The sequence below is a fragment of the Saccoglossus kowalevskii genome, chromosome 11, assembly GCF_978046115.1.
Source record: "Saccoglossus kowalevskii chromosome 11, keSacKowa6.1, whole genome shotgun sequence".
Taxonomy (NCBI): domain Eukaryota; kingdom Metazoa; phylum Hemichordata; class Enteropneusta; family Harrimaniidae; genus Saccoglossus; species Saccoglossus kowalevskii.
The window spans coordinates 28,604,943-28,625,117 of record NC_140651.1 but is presented as its reverse complement, the minus strand read 5'-3'; the positions used below and the strand labels follow the sequence as shown (position 1 = coordinate 28,625,117).

The 20,175-nt window shown below is 34.9% G+C and overlaps 1 protein-coding gene and 1 long non-coding RNA gene across 2 annotated transcripts; one reads left to right on the top strand and one right to left on the bottom strand.

The window, feature by feature from the left end:
- Positions 1 to 6,207: 6,207 nt before the first annotated feature.
- On the top strand, positions 6,208 to 9,682 carry LOC146736614 (uncharacterized). Its single transcript, XR_014930863.1, has 2 exons — positions 6,208 to 6,281; positions 8,150 to 9,682. It is a non-coding gene; the product is annotated as an uncharacterized LOC146736614 (long non-coding RNA).
- Positions 9,680 to 18,725, bottom strand: LOC146736613 (uncharacterized). Its single transcript, XM_085505341.1, has 16 exons — positions 18,401 to 18,725; positions 18,160 to 18,298; positions 17,879 to 18,052; positions 17,668 to 17,787; positions 17,033 to 17,541; positions 15,885 to 16,162; positions 15,011 to 15,330; positions 14,483 to 14,627; positions 14,254 to 14,373; positions 13,447 to 13,726; positions 12,823 to 13,169; positions 11,931 to 12,182; positions 11,085 to 11,487; positions 10,514 to 10,771; positions 10,121 to 10,354; positions 9,680 to 9,825 (listed from the first exon to the last, which is right to left on the bottom strand). The coding sequence occupies exons 1-16, from the start codon at positions 18,723 to 18,725 to the stop codon at positions 9,680 to 9,682; spliced, it is 4,050 nt and encodes a 1,349-aa protein (XP_085361467.1).
- Between the last annotated feature and the right edge of the window lie 1,450 nt (positions 18,726 to 20,175).

Genomic DNA, 20,175 nt, shown 5'->3' with positions numbered 1-20,175 from the left:
AGTGCATTTACCATGTTGTGTAGTGCATTTACCATGTTGTGTAGTGCATTTACCATGTTATGTAGTGCATTTACCATGTTATGTAGTGCATTTACATTGTTGTGTAGTGCATTTACCATGTTGTGTGGTGCATTTACCATGTTGTGTAGTGCATTTACCATGTTATGTAGTGCATTTACATTGTTGTGTAGTGCATTTACATTGTTGTGTAGTGCATTTACCATGTTGTGTAGTGCATTTACCTTGTTATGTAGTGCATTTACCATGTTGTGTAGTGCATTTACCTTGTTATGTAGTGCATTTACCATGTTGTGTAGTGCATTTACCTTGTGATGTGGTACATTTACCATGTTGTGTGGTGCATTTACCATATTATGTGGAGCATTTACCATGTTGTGTAGTGCATTTACCATGGTGTGTAGTGCATTTACCTTGTTATGTAGTGCATTTACCATGTTGTGTAGTGCATTTACCTTGTTATGTAGTGTATTTACCATGTTGTGTAGTGCATTTACCTTGTGATGTGGTGCATTTACTATGTTGTGTGGTGCATTTACCATATTATGTGGTACATTTACCATGTTGTGTAGTGCATTTACCATGTTGTGTAGTGCATTTACCATGTTGTGTAGTGCATTTACCTTGTTATGTAGTGCATTTACCATGTTGTGTTGCATTTACCTTGTTATTTAGTGCATTTACCATGTTGTGTAGTGCATTTACCTTGTGATGTGGTGCATTCACCATGTTGTGTGGTGCATTTACCATATTATGTGGTGCATTTACCATGTTGTGTAGTGCATTTACTATGTTGTGTAGTGCATTTACCTTGTTATGTAGTGCATTTACCATGTTGTGTAGTGCATTTACCTTGTTATGTAGTGCATTTACCATGTTGTGTAGTGCATTTACCTTGTGTTTGTGTGCATTTACCATGTTGTGTGGTGCATTTACTATATTATATGGTGCATTTACCATGTTATGTAGTGCATTTACCTTGTTATGTAGTGCATTTACCATGTTGTGTAGTGCATTTACCTTGTTATGTAGTGCATTTACCATGTTGTGTAGTGCATTTACCTTGTGATGTGGTGCATTTACCATGTTGTGTGGTGCATTTACCATATTATGTGGTGCATTTACCATGTTGTGTAGTGCATTTACCTTGTTATGTGGTGCATTTACCATGTTGTGTAGTGCATTTACCTTGTTATGTAGTGCATTTACCATGTTGTGTAGTGCATTTACCTTGTGATGTGATGCATTTACCATGTTGTGTGGTGCATTTACCATATTATGTGGTGCATTTACCATGTTGTGTAGCGCATTTACCATGTTGTGTAGTGCATTTACCATGTTGTGTAGTGCATTTACCATGTTATGTAGTGCATTTACCATGTTGTGTAGTGCATTTACATTGTTGTGTAGTGCATTTACATTGTTGTGTAGTGCATTTACCTTGTTATGTAGTGCATTTACATTGTTTTGTAGTGCATTTACCATGTTGTGTAGTGCATTTACCATGTTGTGTAGTGCATTTACCATGTTGTGTAGTGCATTTACCTTGTTATGTGGTGCATTTATCTTATTATGTAGTGCATTTACTGGTATATCATTATGCCATGTGGTGCATCCATCATGTGGTGTATTCATAATGTTATATATTTTGTTTCATTTACTTTTGAATAAATTATCAGTTGTGTCCCACAATGCATCTAATGTGAGCACACTCCATGTTCTAAAGATGGCTGCATCTATGTCCAATATACTGGCTGTAATACGTCTTGGTCATCTTGTTCCAAACTTTGAAGCTCAAAAAGTATCCCCAGACTTGGTATGTAAATTAACATTCGTGGAGTTGGAACAACTGGGGTGAATAGTAGACACGACATGATGTCACTTCGGCTAGCTTGCGCTACACATGGGGGTCATGCTCCAACCAAACAACTCAGAGGTCAAGGTGGTGCACCAGCGTTTGTTATCCCGCGTAGCGTGTTGGAAAGCTTCATTATCGAAGGTTTTACTGTCTCAGAGATATCAAATATATTATCAGTTTCTGAGGCGACTGTCTATCGAAGAATGGGGTACTACGGATTGAGTAAGATGGAATTCAGTGATATATCAGACATTGACCTAGACTCGCATGTCCGACAGCTAGTTACTGATTTCCCTTATTGTGGTGAGAAACTGCTGAAAGAGCTACTCCGTGAGAAAGGTGTAACAGTCCAGCGGATTAGATTAAGAGACAGTATTCATCGTGTTGATGATGATGGTGTGGAATCACGCAAGAAGGGTCGTTTACAACGGCGAGTATATAATGTAAAAGTTCCTAATCATTTGTGGCCTATTGATACCAATCATAAATTGATTCGATGGCATTTCGTTATATTTGGCTGTATAGATGGTTTTAGCCGATTACCTGTCGTTCTACAATGCACTGATAACAATCAAGCAGCAACACTCTTTCAATGTTTTGAGACTGGTGTACAGAAGTATGGTCTACCCAGTCGTGTGAGATCGTATAAGGGAAAGGAAAACGTTGATATTGCGGATTTCATGATATCACAAAGAGGCGAAAATCGTGGGAGTATCATCACTGGCAGAAGCGTCCACAACCAGCGAATTGAACGGTTATGGAGAGATGTTTACGAAGGTGTGTTGAGTCTGTACTCACAGCTATTTTACTTTATGGAAGAAAGCAATATTCTTGACCCATTAGACGAACAGAACATTGCCGCACTCCACTATGTGTATATGCATAGAATAAACAAGAAGTTAGAAGTCTGGCAAAAGGCATGGGCACGACACAGAATACGCACAACAAGGTCATCCCCGATGCGTATGTGGCTTTCAGGTCAATGGCAAGATCCTGTGGGAATAGACTTGACGGATACCATGGGATATGGCATTGAAGGCGTTGTGAATGAAACCGAGTCCGGTAATGGCAGACAGGAGGTTGATTCTAGGCCTGTGATCAGTTCGTTAGCATACGAGATTAGTCAGCCCTGCATAGATGAGCTTTCAGTGCGTGTACCTATTGACTGGGCATCTATCAATTACGGAATTGACATTTACAACACCGCACTGGATATTATTAAATCGTATTAATTATAAACGCATTTAATTTGAGATGTATTGACCATGTATTGTTTAGCGGCGATTAGATCGATACAAGATTGACTTGGTGCCATGTCGCACATAGTGCCTCTAACACTAAACTAAGATTTAATTCTCATAAATGATTATAGAATTCAATAGAAAATATACACGAATAATGCTCTAGACTGTTAGAAAACTATTTATTTCACATCGCATGGTCAGCAAATTGAATATACAATGGCACAACAACTATGTTGATGAGGTGTAGCCGTTATCTGTAATATACATGCAATATATGAACTATACTCAAAATGGTATGTCAAAATGGTATGTGCCTTATGTCACGACTCGAAACAGCCTTTTTTGCCTGATGTGTTCATTTGCCTTCAATAACGTTTCAGTGGCTGTCATACTCTGGGTCTTGTCGATAACATTTTGGTCCAAATTCACGTATCTATCGTCTAGAAAACTCAAATTTACAACTAAAGCTAATTTGCATAACAATGTTTTGACATTGGTCGTTATATTGGATACCGCATACAACTAAGGAAATTAAGTAGGGAAATTCACTCGCATTAAATTGCGTTCGCCGTGATAAGCAAAAATGTATTTCCACTAAAATACGTTCAAGATCTGCACTTTCTCATAGCATAAACATGGGTTTACCCTAGCTTAGTAAAATTAAAATATTATTGGGGTCGCAGTCACCATAGCTGCATGTCGCTGCGGTAAGTAGTCTCTCACCTCTTGGTTATAATTGTCGTCCAAATAATTCACGTCCAAAATGTTGGTTCCCTGGCGCCTCTAATAAATAAACTACACTACTGCTGGGCTGAATCAATGATATATCACCCCCAAAAATGGATGAATGGGCGAAATTTTTTTTTCTTTTCTTTTTTTTACCCCCAACATTTTTCGCTCGGAAAGCAATTCACGCTAAATTTCACGACGAACTTTTCAATGTTCTGGTTATCTCTGTGTGACTGCAGTCTTTGAAACAATTTATAGCACAACAAAAACGCAATGTAATGCAATATCACGACGAACGTTTCAAATGTTCACCCAATCCTCCATGTTTATTTGGTGATAAGAATGATTCAGCCCAGCGCTTAGATTTAGCGTGAATGGCTTTCCGAGCGGAAAAAGTCGAGGTTCTCTGCAAATAATTGAGTTCGGGTTTAAAAAATAGATAAAAATGCGACCAAGAAACCGCCGATTTTTCGGCAGTTTTTTAAGGTGTTATTTTAATCTTTTCTAATGACTGAAAGTTTAGCCGCAGTCAATAACGTATATTCAAGAGTATTGATATTTATTGCGACTAGCATGAATGGGTAGCTTCGTTTCGACAATGAGCTGTTATCGCTGTAAACAATGTCAGTTAAATTATTCTTCAAATGCCCAGTTTATCTTTTTTCATTTGAAAACAAATCATGTCGCTTTCCCATCAACATTCATTTCTACAGCATCGAGTGTTGAAAATGCGATCGGATTCATTCGCTTCCGTTGAAATTAAGTTGAAATTTATTTGCATTTCAACGAATTTATTTTGTTTCACGTTATTTTAATCATTGCTAGGTAATAATCAACAATCGTGAAACGCAGCATGACCGGATTGCGCTACCGCGATCATTTGCTACTAAGTAATGCAGTTGGTTCGTTTGTATTTGAATTTTTTTTTAGAATATACTTTCGTTATAAAATGAAACAAAATAATTGTATTTGGCGCACGATGTTGGTTAATGTGAATTTTTGAGAGAAAGATGCGCGGTCTACTTTTTAATCCAGCAAGAACAAAATGTATAAAATTTAATGAATTGCAATAGTCTCATTCGTTTTGGGTGGTCCAACTGCCGGCGTTGAAAATCGACGTAGGTGGATTTTTCAATGAAAATATAAGCCTCTAAAAATATTTGATGATAATTTTTTGAAAATTTGAAACCCAAATAAGGGCCCACCAGCCGTGAAACCGCCCAGGGCGATTTTTTGGATGGGCGAATTTACGGCAGAATCCGGTATTTGTTCCCCGGGAATCTATAATCAAGTAATACAAATGGTGTCACTATGCAGTATTTTTGGTGTCATTTTACATTTACAAAACATTGTATTGCAATGCATTAGTAATAATGTAAATATATATAATACATTCCTTTATTTTATTGTTGAGACTGAGTTATACAGTTTGTTACTACTACAATTTATCTATATTGGAAAACGGTTATGGGGTTTATTATTAATTTCAATAAACAATATTCAACTATCCTTTGCAACACCAATAAGATCATAATGATAATGTTTATTGCTCTTTGAAACTAGAGGCATTATCAGAGCATGGGTCTTATTTTGGAACTCCTGCCAGAATGGTATTCCCAGAATAGAGCCAGTTGTTAAAGAAACATAAACCTTTAATTCTCAACAAGGATGAAAAAACAGTTATTGAGACAAAGCCCTACTCCCCGCGACACCCACCAGATACGAAACCTGCTTACCGCGAAAGCCCCTCACCGTGAAGCTACTAGTTAGTACTCTAAATATCCAAACATATTTTAGTATAAGGTAGTAAAAAAACACTAAAAGAATAAACGAGACTGTATGCAAATCTAAATCATATCGTAAAAATGCATACTATCCGCCATGATATGCTGTGATTCCATCTTGTTGTGATGTTCTTTCGTCTTGTTGTGTGGTGCGTTTGTCATGTTATCTTGTGGTACACTGTGTTATGATGTTCATTCGTCTCGTTATGTGGTGGTGCGTGCATTCATCATGTTGTGCTGTGAGTCGTAAAATGAAATACGGCAATGAATATTTTGCGACGCCGTATACCGTCCTGCGTATGACATCATAATTCTCTCATTTCGCGCGGTATTTTGAAGCAGACATCGTTAAATCAAGCATGGAAGCCATACCGTATGACCTCGAATTAGGTTCAATACTACACAATTTCCAGGCAGAAAAGATAGATCCGCAAATAGTATCTGGCATGACCGACGCGGAACTTATGAGGCTTGGGGTCTCAACAATTGGCGATCGCGTTCGATTGCGTGAACGGTGCAAGGTTGTTGACCACGACTCGCCATCAGCAAGTGGAACTCTAGCTGCGGATCCGTAGCTCTATCTTGCGACTGACAACTGTTTTACCTTTTTCTTTATTACTTGGACGTCTTCTTTTCAAATTTTGTATTGTAAGTCGAATATAGAGCTACGGGATCTGTCCCATCCGAACTCGGGAAACTGTGTGTTCGTGAAGCACCATATCCAAACAATCGCTGTTATTGTCGAGAATGGTGACATAGCTCACCTTTATTGTCGTTTGGTCTTTTGTATAATAATTAGAAAACACAACGAGTCAAGTTTTATGTTGTAATAACCATTTGTATCGAAGAATTCAGTCGTTTTGCGACAAAAACGTCGTTTTCTCGACCTTCTTCGCCGCCATTGATATCCCAGAATGCTTTACGCCAATAGAACGAAATCTCGTTTGGGGATCACGTGATCAACTTTGACTGAAAAGAATATCGCCGTGAATTTTTTTAATCGTTAAAGAAAATTAATAAATTAAACAAAATTGTATAGTAACTATTTTTATTATGGAATTAATATATTTCTTTAATTATTTTAAAAAAAATAATAATGGTTATTTCCCTTGGAATTTATTTAAGACTTTTACATGTTTTAAAACCTCACAGAAATATTTCTTAATTCACATATCACTTCTTTACCGACTAACTCATTCACTTGCTGGCTCACTTTATTAATTGTTCTAAATAATGTTTTGTCATTTATATATATTTTTTTTCAATTTTATATATTTTATAATACAGAAATTCATCCTGAAATTTGACCGATTCATTTTTAAATTTTAGTGGCTATTTTGGATTACGTTGTGTCAATGAACTGCAATAACAAACACCTAAATTAAAGGAACAGTTACATGAAAAATATTTATTCTGGAGATATTAACCATATCAGTATAGAACTTGTAACTATGTGAAGATAAAATAGCAATGCTGTAGTATACATATTTTCATGGCCTCAGTACATGAGCGGAGTGTTCAAACTAAGCAATAGTATGTAACATTTATATTATGCATATTAGATTGAATGTACCAAGCTTTAAATTAGCATATGATTTTCCACCACATTTCCTCTATTAGAAGCACACCTTCAAAAAGAAAAACATGTAAACCAATTAAACCATTTATTTGTATTGTAATGACAAAATATACTGTTTTATTGTAAAAGTTTGGAACATCCATGGATGTGCTTCTAATATAGGAAACACAGTACATATACTGGTACTTGTATTTCAAAGTGGGATATAGATCAACAAAAATAAGAATGCAACTAATTTCCTGAAAATTATTTTTTCTATTTCAGAGTTAAATAAATACATGTATTGACAATCAATCAACAGATGTATTTAACAATGTGGACAATTCAAATCAGTCTAAAATGCAAAAAAAGTACAAGTTACAGAAAAATGTTTCTTACCAAGACTGTTCGCTACAGTATACAATGTAGTCATGTTGTTTAATAAATTTTAATATTAGCACTGGAGAATATAATAGTAATACACAAGTTCTTACAGTTATCAACATTGTACCAGTACTCTGCTGATACAGGGATGTGTTATTGCTGATTTTTTAAAATAAATTACCTAAGTGTATCTTTATTTAACATATACCTTCATTTCATTCATACACTGGCAGTGAGGTCACTTAATTTAAAGATTGTTACACTTTGAACAAAAGCATATACATGTGTATTTCCTTCTGAGACTCTTGCCTTTAATTTTTGTCTGGCTCCAAAGTGCATTGTGGGTAGTTTACATGTAAAAAATCTCCTTTTTAAATACCTTGACAACAGGGATTCTGATAGAGAACTAATGTTATTTGCCTTGTAGCACAGAATGAAAACTTTAATTTGATACAACATAACCACAAAACACTTCCATACAAATTCTTTGACAAAATTCAATGTACCATAATCTATTTGTTAACAGGTGCTATGTTCCTCAACATTACGTAATACAATATTCTTTTCTTTTCAGAATCAACATTCTCATTTTATGAAAGAAAACAGTGATTCATATGATACTAATATGCATAATACCCAGAATGCACCAATTGATCAGACAGGGAAGAAAGTGAAAGAGATAGACCTAAATAAGAACATTACATAAATTTGGAGCTTTTGTCCAGAGTGGGACCATAAGGTGGTAAAGCCATCTAACATCTAACAATTGTGACAATGTCTCTTTCTAAGCAATAAAGATGTGACCATGAAATGACCTTGAAGATTTGTATGTGGGGGGGGGGATCTTTGTAAATCTCGACTCGAACTTGAACATTTTTGGAAAACGTATAGGCCCATGCAGTTAAGTTTTCAAGACAATGTACATTCAAAAGGTACGTACAATGTTCTATAATGTATGGGAAAATAAATAAGTCAAAAAAAATAACTTGCACAAAAAGATATCTTTGAGAGAGAGGACCTTTTCATATCATGTGTCTGAATCTCAAAGCAATCTGGCTGAAGGTTTCATAGAAGAATTAAAAATATGTAAAAATGAGTAAAATACACCAACAAATTCACTAAAAATAGACCCTTGCATATGATGTCATTGGATTACAAATTTTGCCAATTTTCAAAGCAATGAAACATATAGTTCATAAAAAAATAATAAATTTTCGACCAAGAATCACAAAAATATTCACCAATAATAGAGGATTCAATATTTTGTCATGAATAATAAACAAACTTGCCAAGTATGGGGATGTTCGACTTATGGCTGTGTTTCACATATACGCCTGTGTGTGTCCAATATATGGGAGTACTTTTGCAGTCGAGCCTTTAATTTGGTTGGTTTTTTTATTAGGATCTCATGCCTTAATCCTTTGAATCCAGTATGATATCTTTGCCCAACTTTATCAAATAAATGATCTGCCTTGTATTCCTTAACAAATTTGTCTATGTCCTTCTTATAGGATCCTTTTGATGTCTTTGATGTATTTGCAAACTTGTCAATAATATCTGCAGCAAAGATCTTATCAAGGTCCTTTCCAACATTTCCAACAATTTGGCTGCATCTAGCAATTTGTAGATCTGTGTACTGCCCATGGCTGTTTTTAAGATTCTCTAAATTGTATGAAAGAAGATGAAATAAATTAGTTTGGTTATTGTATTATCATGCTAGCCTGAGGTTTGAGAACATGGGATTAGGCAAAAGGAAACATGGAGAAATTAATATTTTTAATTTAAGAAACTTTTCTATTCCATATCAGCTAGGTTTCCATTAATATTTTGTAATAAGAAAACATTTTTCTTTATCGTAGCAATAAATATTATATTCTCATGTATGACAATATAAAGGATTATAGATACAATTTTAGGCATCATGCAACTTGCAAAACAGCTTGAGTGGAATACCCATGAGTAATACTCAAGGTACACAAATGTAGGTTTGACTGCATTAGGGTAGACCATTGGAAACTTTGGGAGCAGATCTACAGAGTATCTGTATGAACATCCATGCAGTTGTAATTCAAATAAATTGTAATGAATGATATACAATGCAAGATTACTTTTGCTTACTTTTGAATTCATTATTTAAGAATTCGTTGATGAGGTCCAGTGCAAGGTTGTGCCCTTTCCCTCCTACCATATTTGCCGTGCTGTTCCAGATCATATCTGCAGCTACACGTTTGGTTACAAACCCTGAAGCACCTGTAAAATATTAGTTTACATTCTTAAAGTTTTAAGTTTTATCAGCTAGCAATGGTCAAAAGTTAAAACTGGTATGAGGTTATAATTCATTGGTCCATAATTTCCCAGTAAATGACCACTGCAAAAAGCAATTTAGGGGTAGATCATTACATACTCAGGGGGGGGGGGTCTTTGGCAGGAGAATAGAGAAAACAACTGATGCAAAGAAATTTTATGAAATATAATTTCTGCATGAAACAACCCGAGCAAAAAAAATACCTGCTGAGGTACTCGCACCACCCACCCATCTACTTACAAGATATCAATCTGTGACCAAGTATCAAGTACTTGTTGTGGTTTTGTTTCCAAAAATCTAACATGTTGATTTTCCAGTTACTAAGCATTCCATCACCATCATTTTCCCTTTCACAATCTTTGTTGACCATGTGGTATAAACCACGCCACGTGACAGCACTACTGTATTCATTTATTGAATCAACATTTGGATCATGGACCCGTTCACATTCAGCGCAGCAATACCAGGCTTCATCTGTAATGAACAACTAGCTATTGTCAATTGCCTAGTCCTATTCTATTTTGGTAGAATATGTTGTAAATAGATGTAATTCCTCAAACATGTTAACAAATTGAAGGCTAATATTGAAAACTGGGTTAATATTTTTCCCTAAAATTTTGTTGTAATTATTACCTGGCAGTTCAGTTAAACCTCTACATTGTAGATGGAACCATTCTCCATTTTGACACATGGCTCCATTCTCACAACCAATCCACGTATCTTCTACATTTCTTTTACAGCAGAATATTGACCACTGCTTACAATTATCATCACACCACCAATCTTGTTTGGCATCCTGCTCATCCACTCCCATGCATTCAAAGTGATACCAGTGTTTGCCACTACAATTTATACCTGCTGAACATTCTATCCAGTTACCATTCAGCCCTCCTTAAAAAGACAAATCATTTATTTAACTTGTTTTGATCATAACTTTTATCCAGGACAATGCATAAATAATTTGCAATAAATAAAAGCTATGTGTTTAACATGGAATATTGCAAGGTACCTGCAGAAAAACTGTACAAATTACGGACTACCTGGCTGGAATTGTTTATACTGGTATATGCTGAATCACATAACATCATATGACACTTCTAACTTCTAAATATGAGTGAATATACTGTTAATAAATTAAGTTGATGAGTTTGGCCACCAAACTTAACATTATGCTGTTGAGTGTACAACTACATAATGTACTCACCTTCCCCATTACAAATACAATAATCTTCTTCATCCTCATCTTCTACTGTCACATCATCACCATCACCATCACCTATCACCTCTGATATGTCATCTTTGCTCACATGTGGCCATATATGAAGGACAACATCTGATGCTATTTTATCTATGTATGTTTTCTTCATCTCTCTGTTGGGGTCCTTAGGATGATCATTAGGAATTTCATCCAGTGACTTTATATTTAGAAATTTCAAAGCCAACAAACATACCATTCCCTCTGTATAAAAGTCAAGGAAATCAGTTACGTGGTTTACACAATCCATGACATTCTTCTTTACCTGTCGATGACCAAACAGGCTCTTCACATTAAATAAAGTTCCCCTTTCATCTATATTTGGTGCATAAAAGTAGTCACTCATAGTATCCTGTATGTGTAGCAATCAGACAAAATCAGGCAATTAATTAATTGATAAATGTGTATAACTTTTGAGCTGCAGTTGGATGTTATGTAAAGGTAGATTTGGGATGGGATGGATATAGGTCAGATCAATAGTAGAATCTGTACTCAGTCAGTGGAAAGAAGAATGGATGGATGATGATGAAAGATGCATGGTCAGATGCATGCTAGTGTAGATGGATATTAATGTAAATTTGGGTTCTTGGGAGTAAAGAAGGTGACAATTTGAAATCATGGGTAGGGTGGGGGTGGGGCTGGCACAATAAGCACTTCTAAAAAACAAAAATGGTACAGCAAGGTAATCTTCCAGCCAACCCTTCCCCAAGGATGGTCAGGAGGTGATTTTACATGGGATACATGAATGCATGATCCCATTTATCATGTTTCAAAATAAAATAGTTGTATACTTACTTGCAGTAAAATACACCGCTTGTGAAACTCTTGTGCTCGTGGTTCTTGACCTGTGAATCTGTTTGTCACATCACTACTTGTCGACATTGCAACCTTACATTCAACCATTCGCTCTACAGATAGTTGATCTCCGTGCACTAGTGTTACATGTGGCTTGTTATTTACTACAGGAACATATACAGACAGCTTCTTCATTATTTCAATCACACCTCTCCCTGATGCAGGATTTTCTGGAATAACGCCCAAATTAACCTATAAAAATAACTTTCACAATTAAACGAGAATATGTTCCAGCATTGGTGGATTTAAGAGATAAGAGAAACAGCAATAGTACCCCAATCACCACAATAGTATGCAATAACAAATGTTGAACTTCAATCCACTTGTTGTCTCCGGTCACAATTGCCAAAAATTATTAAGTCATTATACTACCCCCTGATGGCCTCACCTGCCTTTATATTTATTTTAAATGACCGTGAAAACTTTATTGATCCAATAGATATACCCTGCCATAAAATAGATTGTTTACTTTATTAGAACAATGGGTTCTCACAATAAATGAGTAACTTTATTAATCTAGTAGTACTGGTCCTAATTAAAAGAAATATACTAATGAAAGCACAATGGCTGGAGTACAAGACAAACAGAATTTAAATTTTTTTACTTATTGAAAATTATCCAAAAGTGTCAGTAACAAATATTTTCCAGAAAGAAAAAAAGATTTCCACAAAAACCACTGATCACATCCATGCACCTCAACCAAATCCAACAAATGACTTTAAGATGTAAAATATTTAGCAACAGAGCAGCAAAAAATAGGTTCCACTTTTAAATCTGAACTGCATGTGTATGTGCTTTAGCACTTACATTTGCTCATATTATGTATACTCACAATATTGCTTTTCATCTTGGAAGCATCACTATATCTGTGGGAAATGTGTTGACTGACAACATCACTGAAATCATGGAGACATTGTAAGTGCTTAACTATAATTCTCTCCACCATGGATTTCATTCTGTTTTTCAAAAATTCCCAATCATTGTCATTTGGCAGATATGTCCTCAGGGGTATATCCTTTGCATCTTTAACAGTATCGTCATCTAAATCTCGAAAATTAATTCTGTTTTCCACACCATAAGCCAGGGCCCATATCATCATCTTATTAGCTTTTGACTGAGACTGATGCCTCACTTCACTGAGCTTTTGCACGTTATCCCAACACAATGAAAACCCAGGATCTGTGGGAATACAATGATCAATATATCCACACCTTTATAATCATACAAATGAGATTAATATAATTAAAGTTTTGTGTTTGAGTTAACTGTAGTCTCCAAAGATGTCATGAAATATTTGTATTAATTTAATAGTTACATTTTGAAAACCTCACTGGACTAGAAGATTTATAATTTTTTCCATTTAAGATAACGAAACAGAAAAGGTATTTTACGCAGGCGATTTTAATTAAAGCATGGATTACAATTATTATAAGCACGGTATTATAAGAAAACTTACGCTTGCTCTCTTGAATGGATGCATCAATATCATCTCCATGATCACCAATATCATCATCCGTATAATGTAACATTTCAGGGTTTAGTTCCCTAACACCAGAAATGACACTGCTACTGTCAGAGTCAGTTCTTTCAATTTCATCACTGGTCTCAATAGAATCATCACTTGTACTCTGATCTAGATCTGATGGTGAATCATCAGAGTCACTGGAAAATATATCAGTGTTTGGAGAAGCCACATCTCTAAGAGGTTCGACAGCAGTTCCAGAAGTATAACCATCCTATTGTAAGTTAGTAACAATAATGCTGGTCAAAGCCCACTATACCGTACTACACATTTAAATTGTAAGTATAGGTTTAGGGATGACATACATGCTTTAATTATGACCATTCCCTTGAGCTCTAAGCACTCATACATGCATATATTGCTTTGTGCCAATCACAGAAAACAAGAAGCCTGCCACCAATCCACCCACACTTCCATTGTCTGTTCTTATATATATCTATCCATATGGCTAAATAACCTAGCACTAAAGGACATCCAAATATTGCACAGAAGATTATGGTTTAACCTTTCAACTTATAAAAATAAACAATAGTATACCATAAATCACAACAAATCCATTGGGTAGCTTTGCACCAGACAAACATATTTAAGTCACCAGGTCTGAATAATTCACCAACACTACATGTTTGGAGCATCTTGAACCACTTACGTATAAGTGGTGGCACCATGAGGTATCCAGAATGGTTATCAACATACCCTGCCAGCAAGATACACTTGTTAAGATAAACAAATGTTTATTACCTCTACTTTATGTTTCCAATCAATAATCTTAGTGTCAAATTCTTTTCTCAGCTTGTCTATGACCATTCTTGTTCCCTTCACACCTAAACATATACCAACTTTATTATACCAAGTAAGCAACTGAAATGTAAACCAAATATAACATATTAGTTGTCACTGCTTTGTTTGCTTAATTTTAAAACCATGACTCATTAAAGTGGCACAGAATGTATCCTGCTAAATAATTTACCTTCTGGCTACACCCACTTCTATACATCTGTATTGAGTTTATACTTTGCAGATATTTGAAGCGACTTCTTTTGCGCAAATGCAAGATATTTCCCATGATGTATCCCAGTCCAGGAGTTAAAGGTCCAAGTTTGCCATCCTTTTCACTGCCATATTGATAAAAAAGTTAAAGCATTACAGATACAGTACTTTTTGAATCATTGTTGCACTTTTACATACTATTACCAATTTTATTTCCTCTATTAGAAGCACACCTCCAATAAAAGCACATGTAACCCCAAAATAATATTTATTTCTGTTACAAACACATTTTTTCAAATTACATATAATCACATGCACTTCTAATAGAGGAAATATGGCATAATTTATTATACTGTATCATATAGCAGGAAATTAACAGAGATGCAATAGGAAAATATCAATGAGAAATTGACTTACAGTAGCACAAATTAATACATGTACTATGAAATATTTTATATAGAATTACTGAATCCCTTAAGAAAACAAAATTTAAAGTATGGGTATTTACATTGCTAATTTGTCAGTTGTTCTTGAGCTTGTTAAACTGGATTCCAACACTGTATGCAGCATTGGAAGGTTTTCTTTGGTCTCATCTAGTATAGATCCCCATTTAAAGGCACTAATACTTTCACATGATATTGCCGGTGATGATTTGGTGGATTTCTTCAAATAGGATGCCATCTGTTTTCTACATTCAGAGATAACAACTGCTAAAAACTCCTTTTTAGCATTCTGGCTATGCTGAACAAGAATTCTGAATGTGGTACCATATTTGTAATTTGCTAATGCTTTTATGGCCATGGAGATAAAGCCATCATGCACAGGAACCTGCAAATAAATTTACATAAAGGTTAACCTTTCACTGCCATTGTCAACTTTTGTCACTTTTCACGAAATAGATTTGTATAAAATCTACCTAATTTCTCACAAATTTGTATGTATACTTGTATACAACAAACAATTCCAATTTTTTCCAAAATAAACTGAACAATTATAAAATACAATCATTTTTAAATACAAATTTGGGTGGGAAAATGGTGGCAGTGAGAGGGTTGAAGGAGAACATTATACTCCTGGTGATTGCCTTTGATGATTATTTGCCTGTGAGTGGTGGTCTTTTGTTTTCTATTGTAAATGTTGTCTCTTGGCCATATTTACTTCAAGGTAAATCCAATTAAAAACATTCCCCTTTAATATGCAACTAAAAAAGTATTCCACAACACAATGTTGTAAATAAGAAGAGTTCACCATTTGAAATAAAAAATAAATCCTACACAGAAAAAAAATCAACACTGGAAAAAAACATTTTTTTAATGAACGACCCCTTATTAAAAATATTCATAATTTATAAACATTGTAATGAAATGGCAGAATCCACTCACCCTCTGTGCCTTAACCCTCTTTAGACTAGGGCTTTTAGTTGGTGTTCTTTTAATTGGTGAGGATAATGTTATTCTTTTCCTCTTCTTTGAAATGTATGTACCCTCTTTCTCTCTCTTCTCAAATAATTGTGTTGATGCATGACTTTCCAGTGATTGTCTGTAGGACTTACTCAGACTCACATAACATTTACCACACATATACCTGTCTTCCTCCAAAGATGGCTTGCATGGAGTCAGTTCACATTTGACCAGTTTTTCAAGTGCCTCAACAACAGAACCTTTGGAATGTTTTAGTTGACGTTTTACACTAAATTTTTCATTTTTTTTCAGAGCCAAACCACAATTTATGCATGCCATGATGACACAACATAAAAGAGAAATTAAAGGACCCCCTAAGTTACTTAATAAATTAAATTTATAAATCCAATACAAATGTATTACTTAACAGAATGAATGAATGATGAATGAGTGAGTGAGTGAGCAGGTGAGTGAGTGAATGAAAACAAATAATGAATGAATGAAAGAAAAATGAATGAGTGAGTGAATGAATGAATGAATGAACAAATAATGAGAGAATAATTGAAAAAAGAATGAATGAATGAATGAATGAACAAATGAATGAATGAAAAAATAATGAATGAATGAATGAAAAACGAATGAGTGAGTGAATGAATGAATGAAAAAATAATGAGAATAAATGAAAAAAGAATAAATGAATGAATGATAAATGAATGAGTGAGTGGGTGAGTGAGTGAGTGTGTGAGTGAATGAATGAATGAAAAAATAATGAGAGAATAAATGAATGAATGAATGAATGAATGAATGAATGAATGAATGAATGAATGAAAAAATAATGAGAATAAATGAAAAAAGAATAAATGAATGAATGATAAATGAATGAGTGGGTGAGTGAGTGAGTGAGTGAGTGTGTGTGTGTGAGTGAATGAATGAATGAAAAAATAATGAGAGAATAAATGAAAATGAATGAATGAATGAATGAATGAAAGAAAAAAATGAATGAGTGAATGAATGAGTGAGTGAAAAAATAATGAGAATGCATGAAAAAATAATGAATGCTTATCTACTGCCTATCCTACATGCACACCTACCCTTGCACACAAAACAACACACACACATTACACACTTACACTCACTTCCAAGCTCACACATGCACATCTCCCTACTCTTCAAAGCTGCCAAATAACTTGTATCCATCCCATCCACAAACAATGTATTCAAAATTGCTACCCTTATACACAGTGCATTCTCTCCACACACATTTTTACACAATTCTTTCATATCATCCTCACATTTATACAGCAAACTACGACCACTGTTATACATCACCCCTCTAGAAAACTCTCCATCTCTCCCAGCTCTCCCAACCTCCTGCCAATACTCTAACACACTCGTACACACACCCCAATGAATCACACATCTCACATCACTAACATCTACACCCATACCAAATGCCACAGTTGCTATCACACATCTTATGACACTATCAACCTTCACAAATTCTTTCACGATTCTCTCTTTGTCTTCATCAACTAATCCTGCGTGAAACATTTCAATTAATCTCTTTCCCTGCACAAAGTTATCGCTCCCGACTACATTACACAAAGCAGCATACACTGCACCACATTGGGCAATGGACCTGTGGAGAAAAATTATTATTATACAATTATATAGACATATATATACACACAATATTTATTTATTTATTTATTTATTTATTTATTTATTTATTTGTTTATTTATTTATTTATTTATTTATATTTACCTGACATAAATTATTGTTTTGTCAGCCTTGACTCTTTTATCTTTTAGTTGTTTTATGTAATAGTCCATTTCAATTTCTATTTCTTTTCCACCATTGACATACTCCAAAAATATGTTTGGTCTACAATAGTAATAAAATGACACTACAACTGCAACTACATGTACTAATATGATGATGAAAATGATAATTGGACATGTTTTTAATTTATTACCTATCAGGCACAACTGCAACAACCTCCATGGCTGATCTTTTAAAGTGCAAATGCACTAAAATCCTATTAACAATATCATTTGTTGCTGTTGCCGTGAGTATAAGAAATGGTCTGCCACCATACATACTTCGGAAATCCACCAATTTCTTATAATGGGGTCTAAATGTTTGGCCCCTGTGAAATAAAGCAATAAAAATATATTCAAATATTGATTTTAATTTTGATAAATAATTCTTGGTGATGCATATGACCCTTTTTTGAGGATACTAGTAACTACTTACCATGTATCAAGAATATGTGCCTCATCTATAGCCACAAGGCAGACATTCTTTCTATATATTGGAGATCTCAGTATATCACTCCATGAGTCAATGCTCTCAGGACAGAGAAAAACAACACTAAAAATTCCATTCTTCACATCTTAAATTTAATAATAATAATAATAATAATTAATAATAATAATAATAATAATAATAATAATAATAATAATAATAATAATAAAGAAGATAAATTATAACTTACCACTTAACATTTGTTCGGTCATTTCTGACTTCATCATCAAACATACAGACTGCACACCAATATTTTTCAGAGCATTGCACTGGCTCACCATTAAGCTCTTCAGTGGTGTAACCACTAAAGAAATATGTTGTGTCCTAGGTGACTCCTCATTCAAAATCAATGGAGGGATTACAAAACATAAACTTTTACCATACCCTGTTGGCAAAATGCCAAAGGAATTTCTCCCTTCCAATATTGCATTGATAATTTCTTTCTGTTTATCTTTAAGATTGTATGGTAAATTAAGTTTGCTTTTAATTGTGGTGAAATGCTTTAGCAGAGCCATGATTGGAGAAAAGTAATGATGGACCCCTTATGTACATGTTAATTCACACTATGTGATTTCCCATTCTTTTATGAGAATAAATTATGTACATTTATATTTATGTATTCATAAAATATTTATTTAATAATATAAAAAATATATACAAACGCAAATCATATTTTAAAACCATTAATTCACTGGGAAAAAGTCGTAAACTTGACTATGGGTCACGTGACGCTTAATCACAGGATCTCGCGTGAATCGCAGTGCATTGTGGGGCAGAAAAATGGCTGCTTCCAGTGTTTTTTCAAGGCGAACAGCTACATCAACTTTTAAAGTTATTTACGTAAATTCTGATTGCAATATCAATGCTTAGGTAGGTTGAAATGTCTTCGGAATAACTATCAAAGACACCAATGTTGAAAGAATGACTTAGAACTTATTATTTGCGACGACCAGATTTGGACCGTGGATTTTAACCACATTTCAGATACGTCGGCTCCATAGCCCACTGCGGGCCAGCCAGATACCGACGACCAAAAACGGCCCTCAGGGGGCTATGATTCCACAGCTAGTGGAACTCCAGCCGCGAACGTACTTCGCGAAAGATACCGTCTTTTCAGCCCAGGCAGATCTAGCCGACAGATTGGTGAACGTCGACCCACGAAAAGGGCGAAACAAACTCGAACGTGGACAATGAACTTTATATGTTTGTCCGACTGTCATGCGCACAGAATCCCCAATACGACAGAAAGAGGGGTACTTTCCAAGGCTGGGCTTGGACTCAAAAAGATTAGTTTTTACGCAGATGACGACGAAGATGAAGTTATGGAAAAAAATAACAGCAGAATATCCGCAACTCCAGGGATGTGGTGGATTTGAAATAATGAATTGCACTGGAAACTGTCGAAATGTATTAGTTGTTCAATGTGCTTGGAGCGTAGCTGAATTGAAAAGTAATGTTGGGTCACAAGCAAAGCTTTACCTTCGACCGATACAAAGTAACCTTAGCATGAAACCAATTGAATCATTGACGTCCGCGTCGAGTTTAAGGGGAACTTGCAAAGATTGTCACCAGACATTTCCATTGTGTGATCTTCGTTGAAGTGTACCAAGGATTCTTACCTGTCGCAAATACATGTATACATTGTATGATCCTACCACGACCAACTATCAGCGACACTTTACCAGAGGAGGATAGGTTGTTTAATGTTTATGACTTTGCATTCTCTAATACATACTTTGGTAAAGATTAAAACTGCTGTATAAAATAACTTTTTATATGGTTCTGTTTTGTTAATACATCTATGTAATTCAAGTCGATGGCCTATATTGATATTTTACTGTTGGGTGCAAAGACAATATATGATGCCATATAGTCCGCTACAATTTGTCCTTTGTGGTGGCAGATTCCATATACTGGTACTAGTATATGCATGTAAAGTTACTTGTAGGGAGACATTATACATGT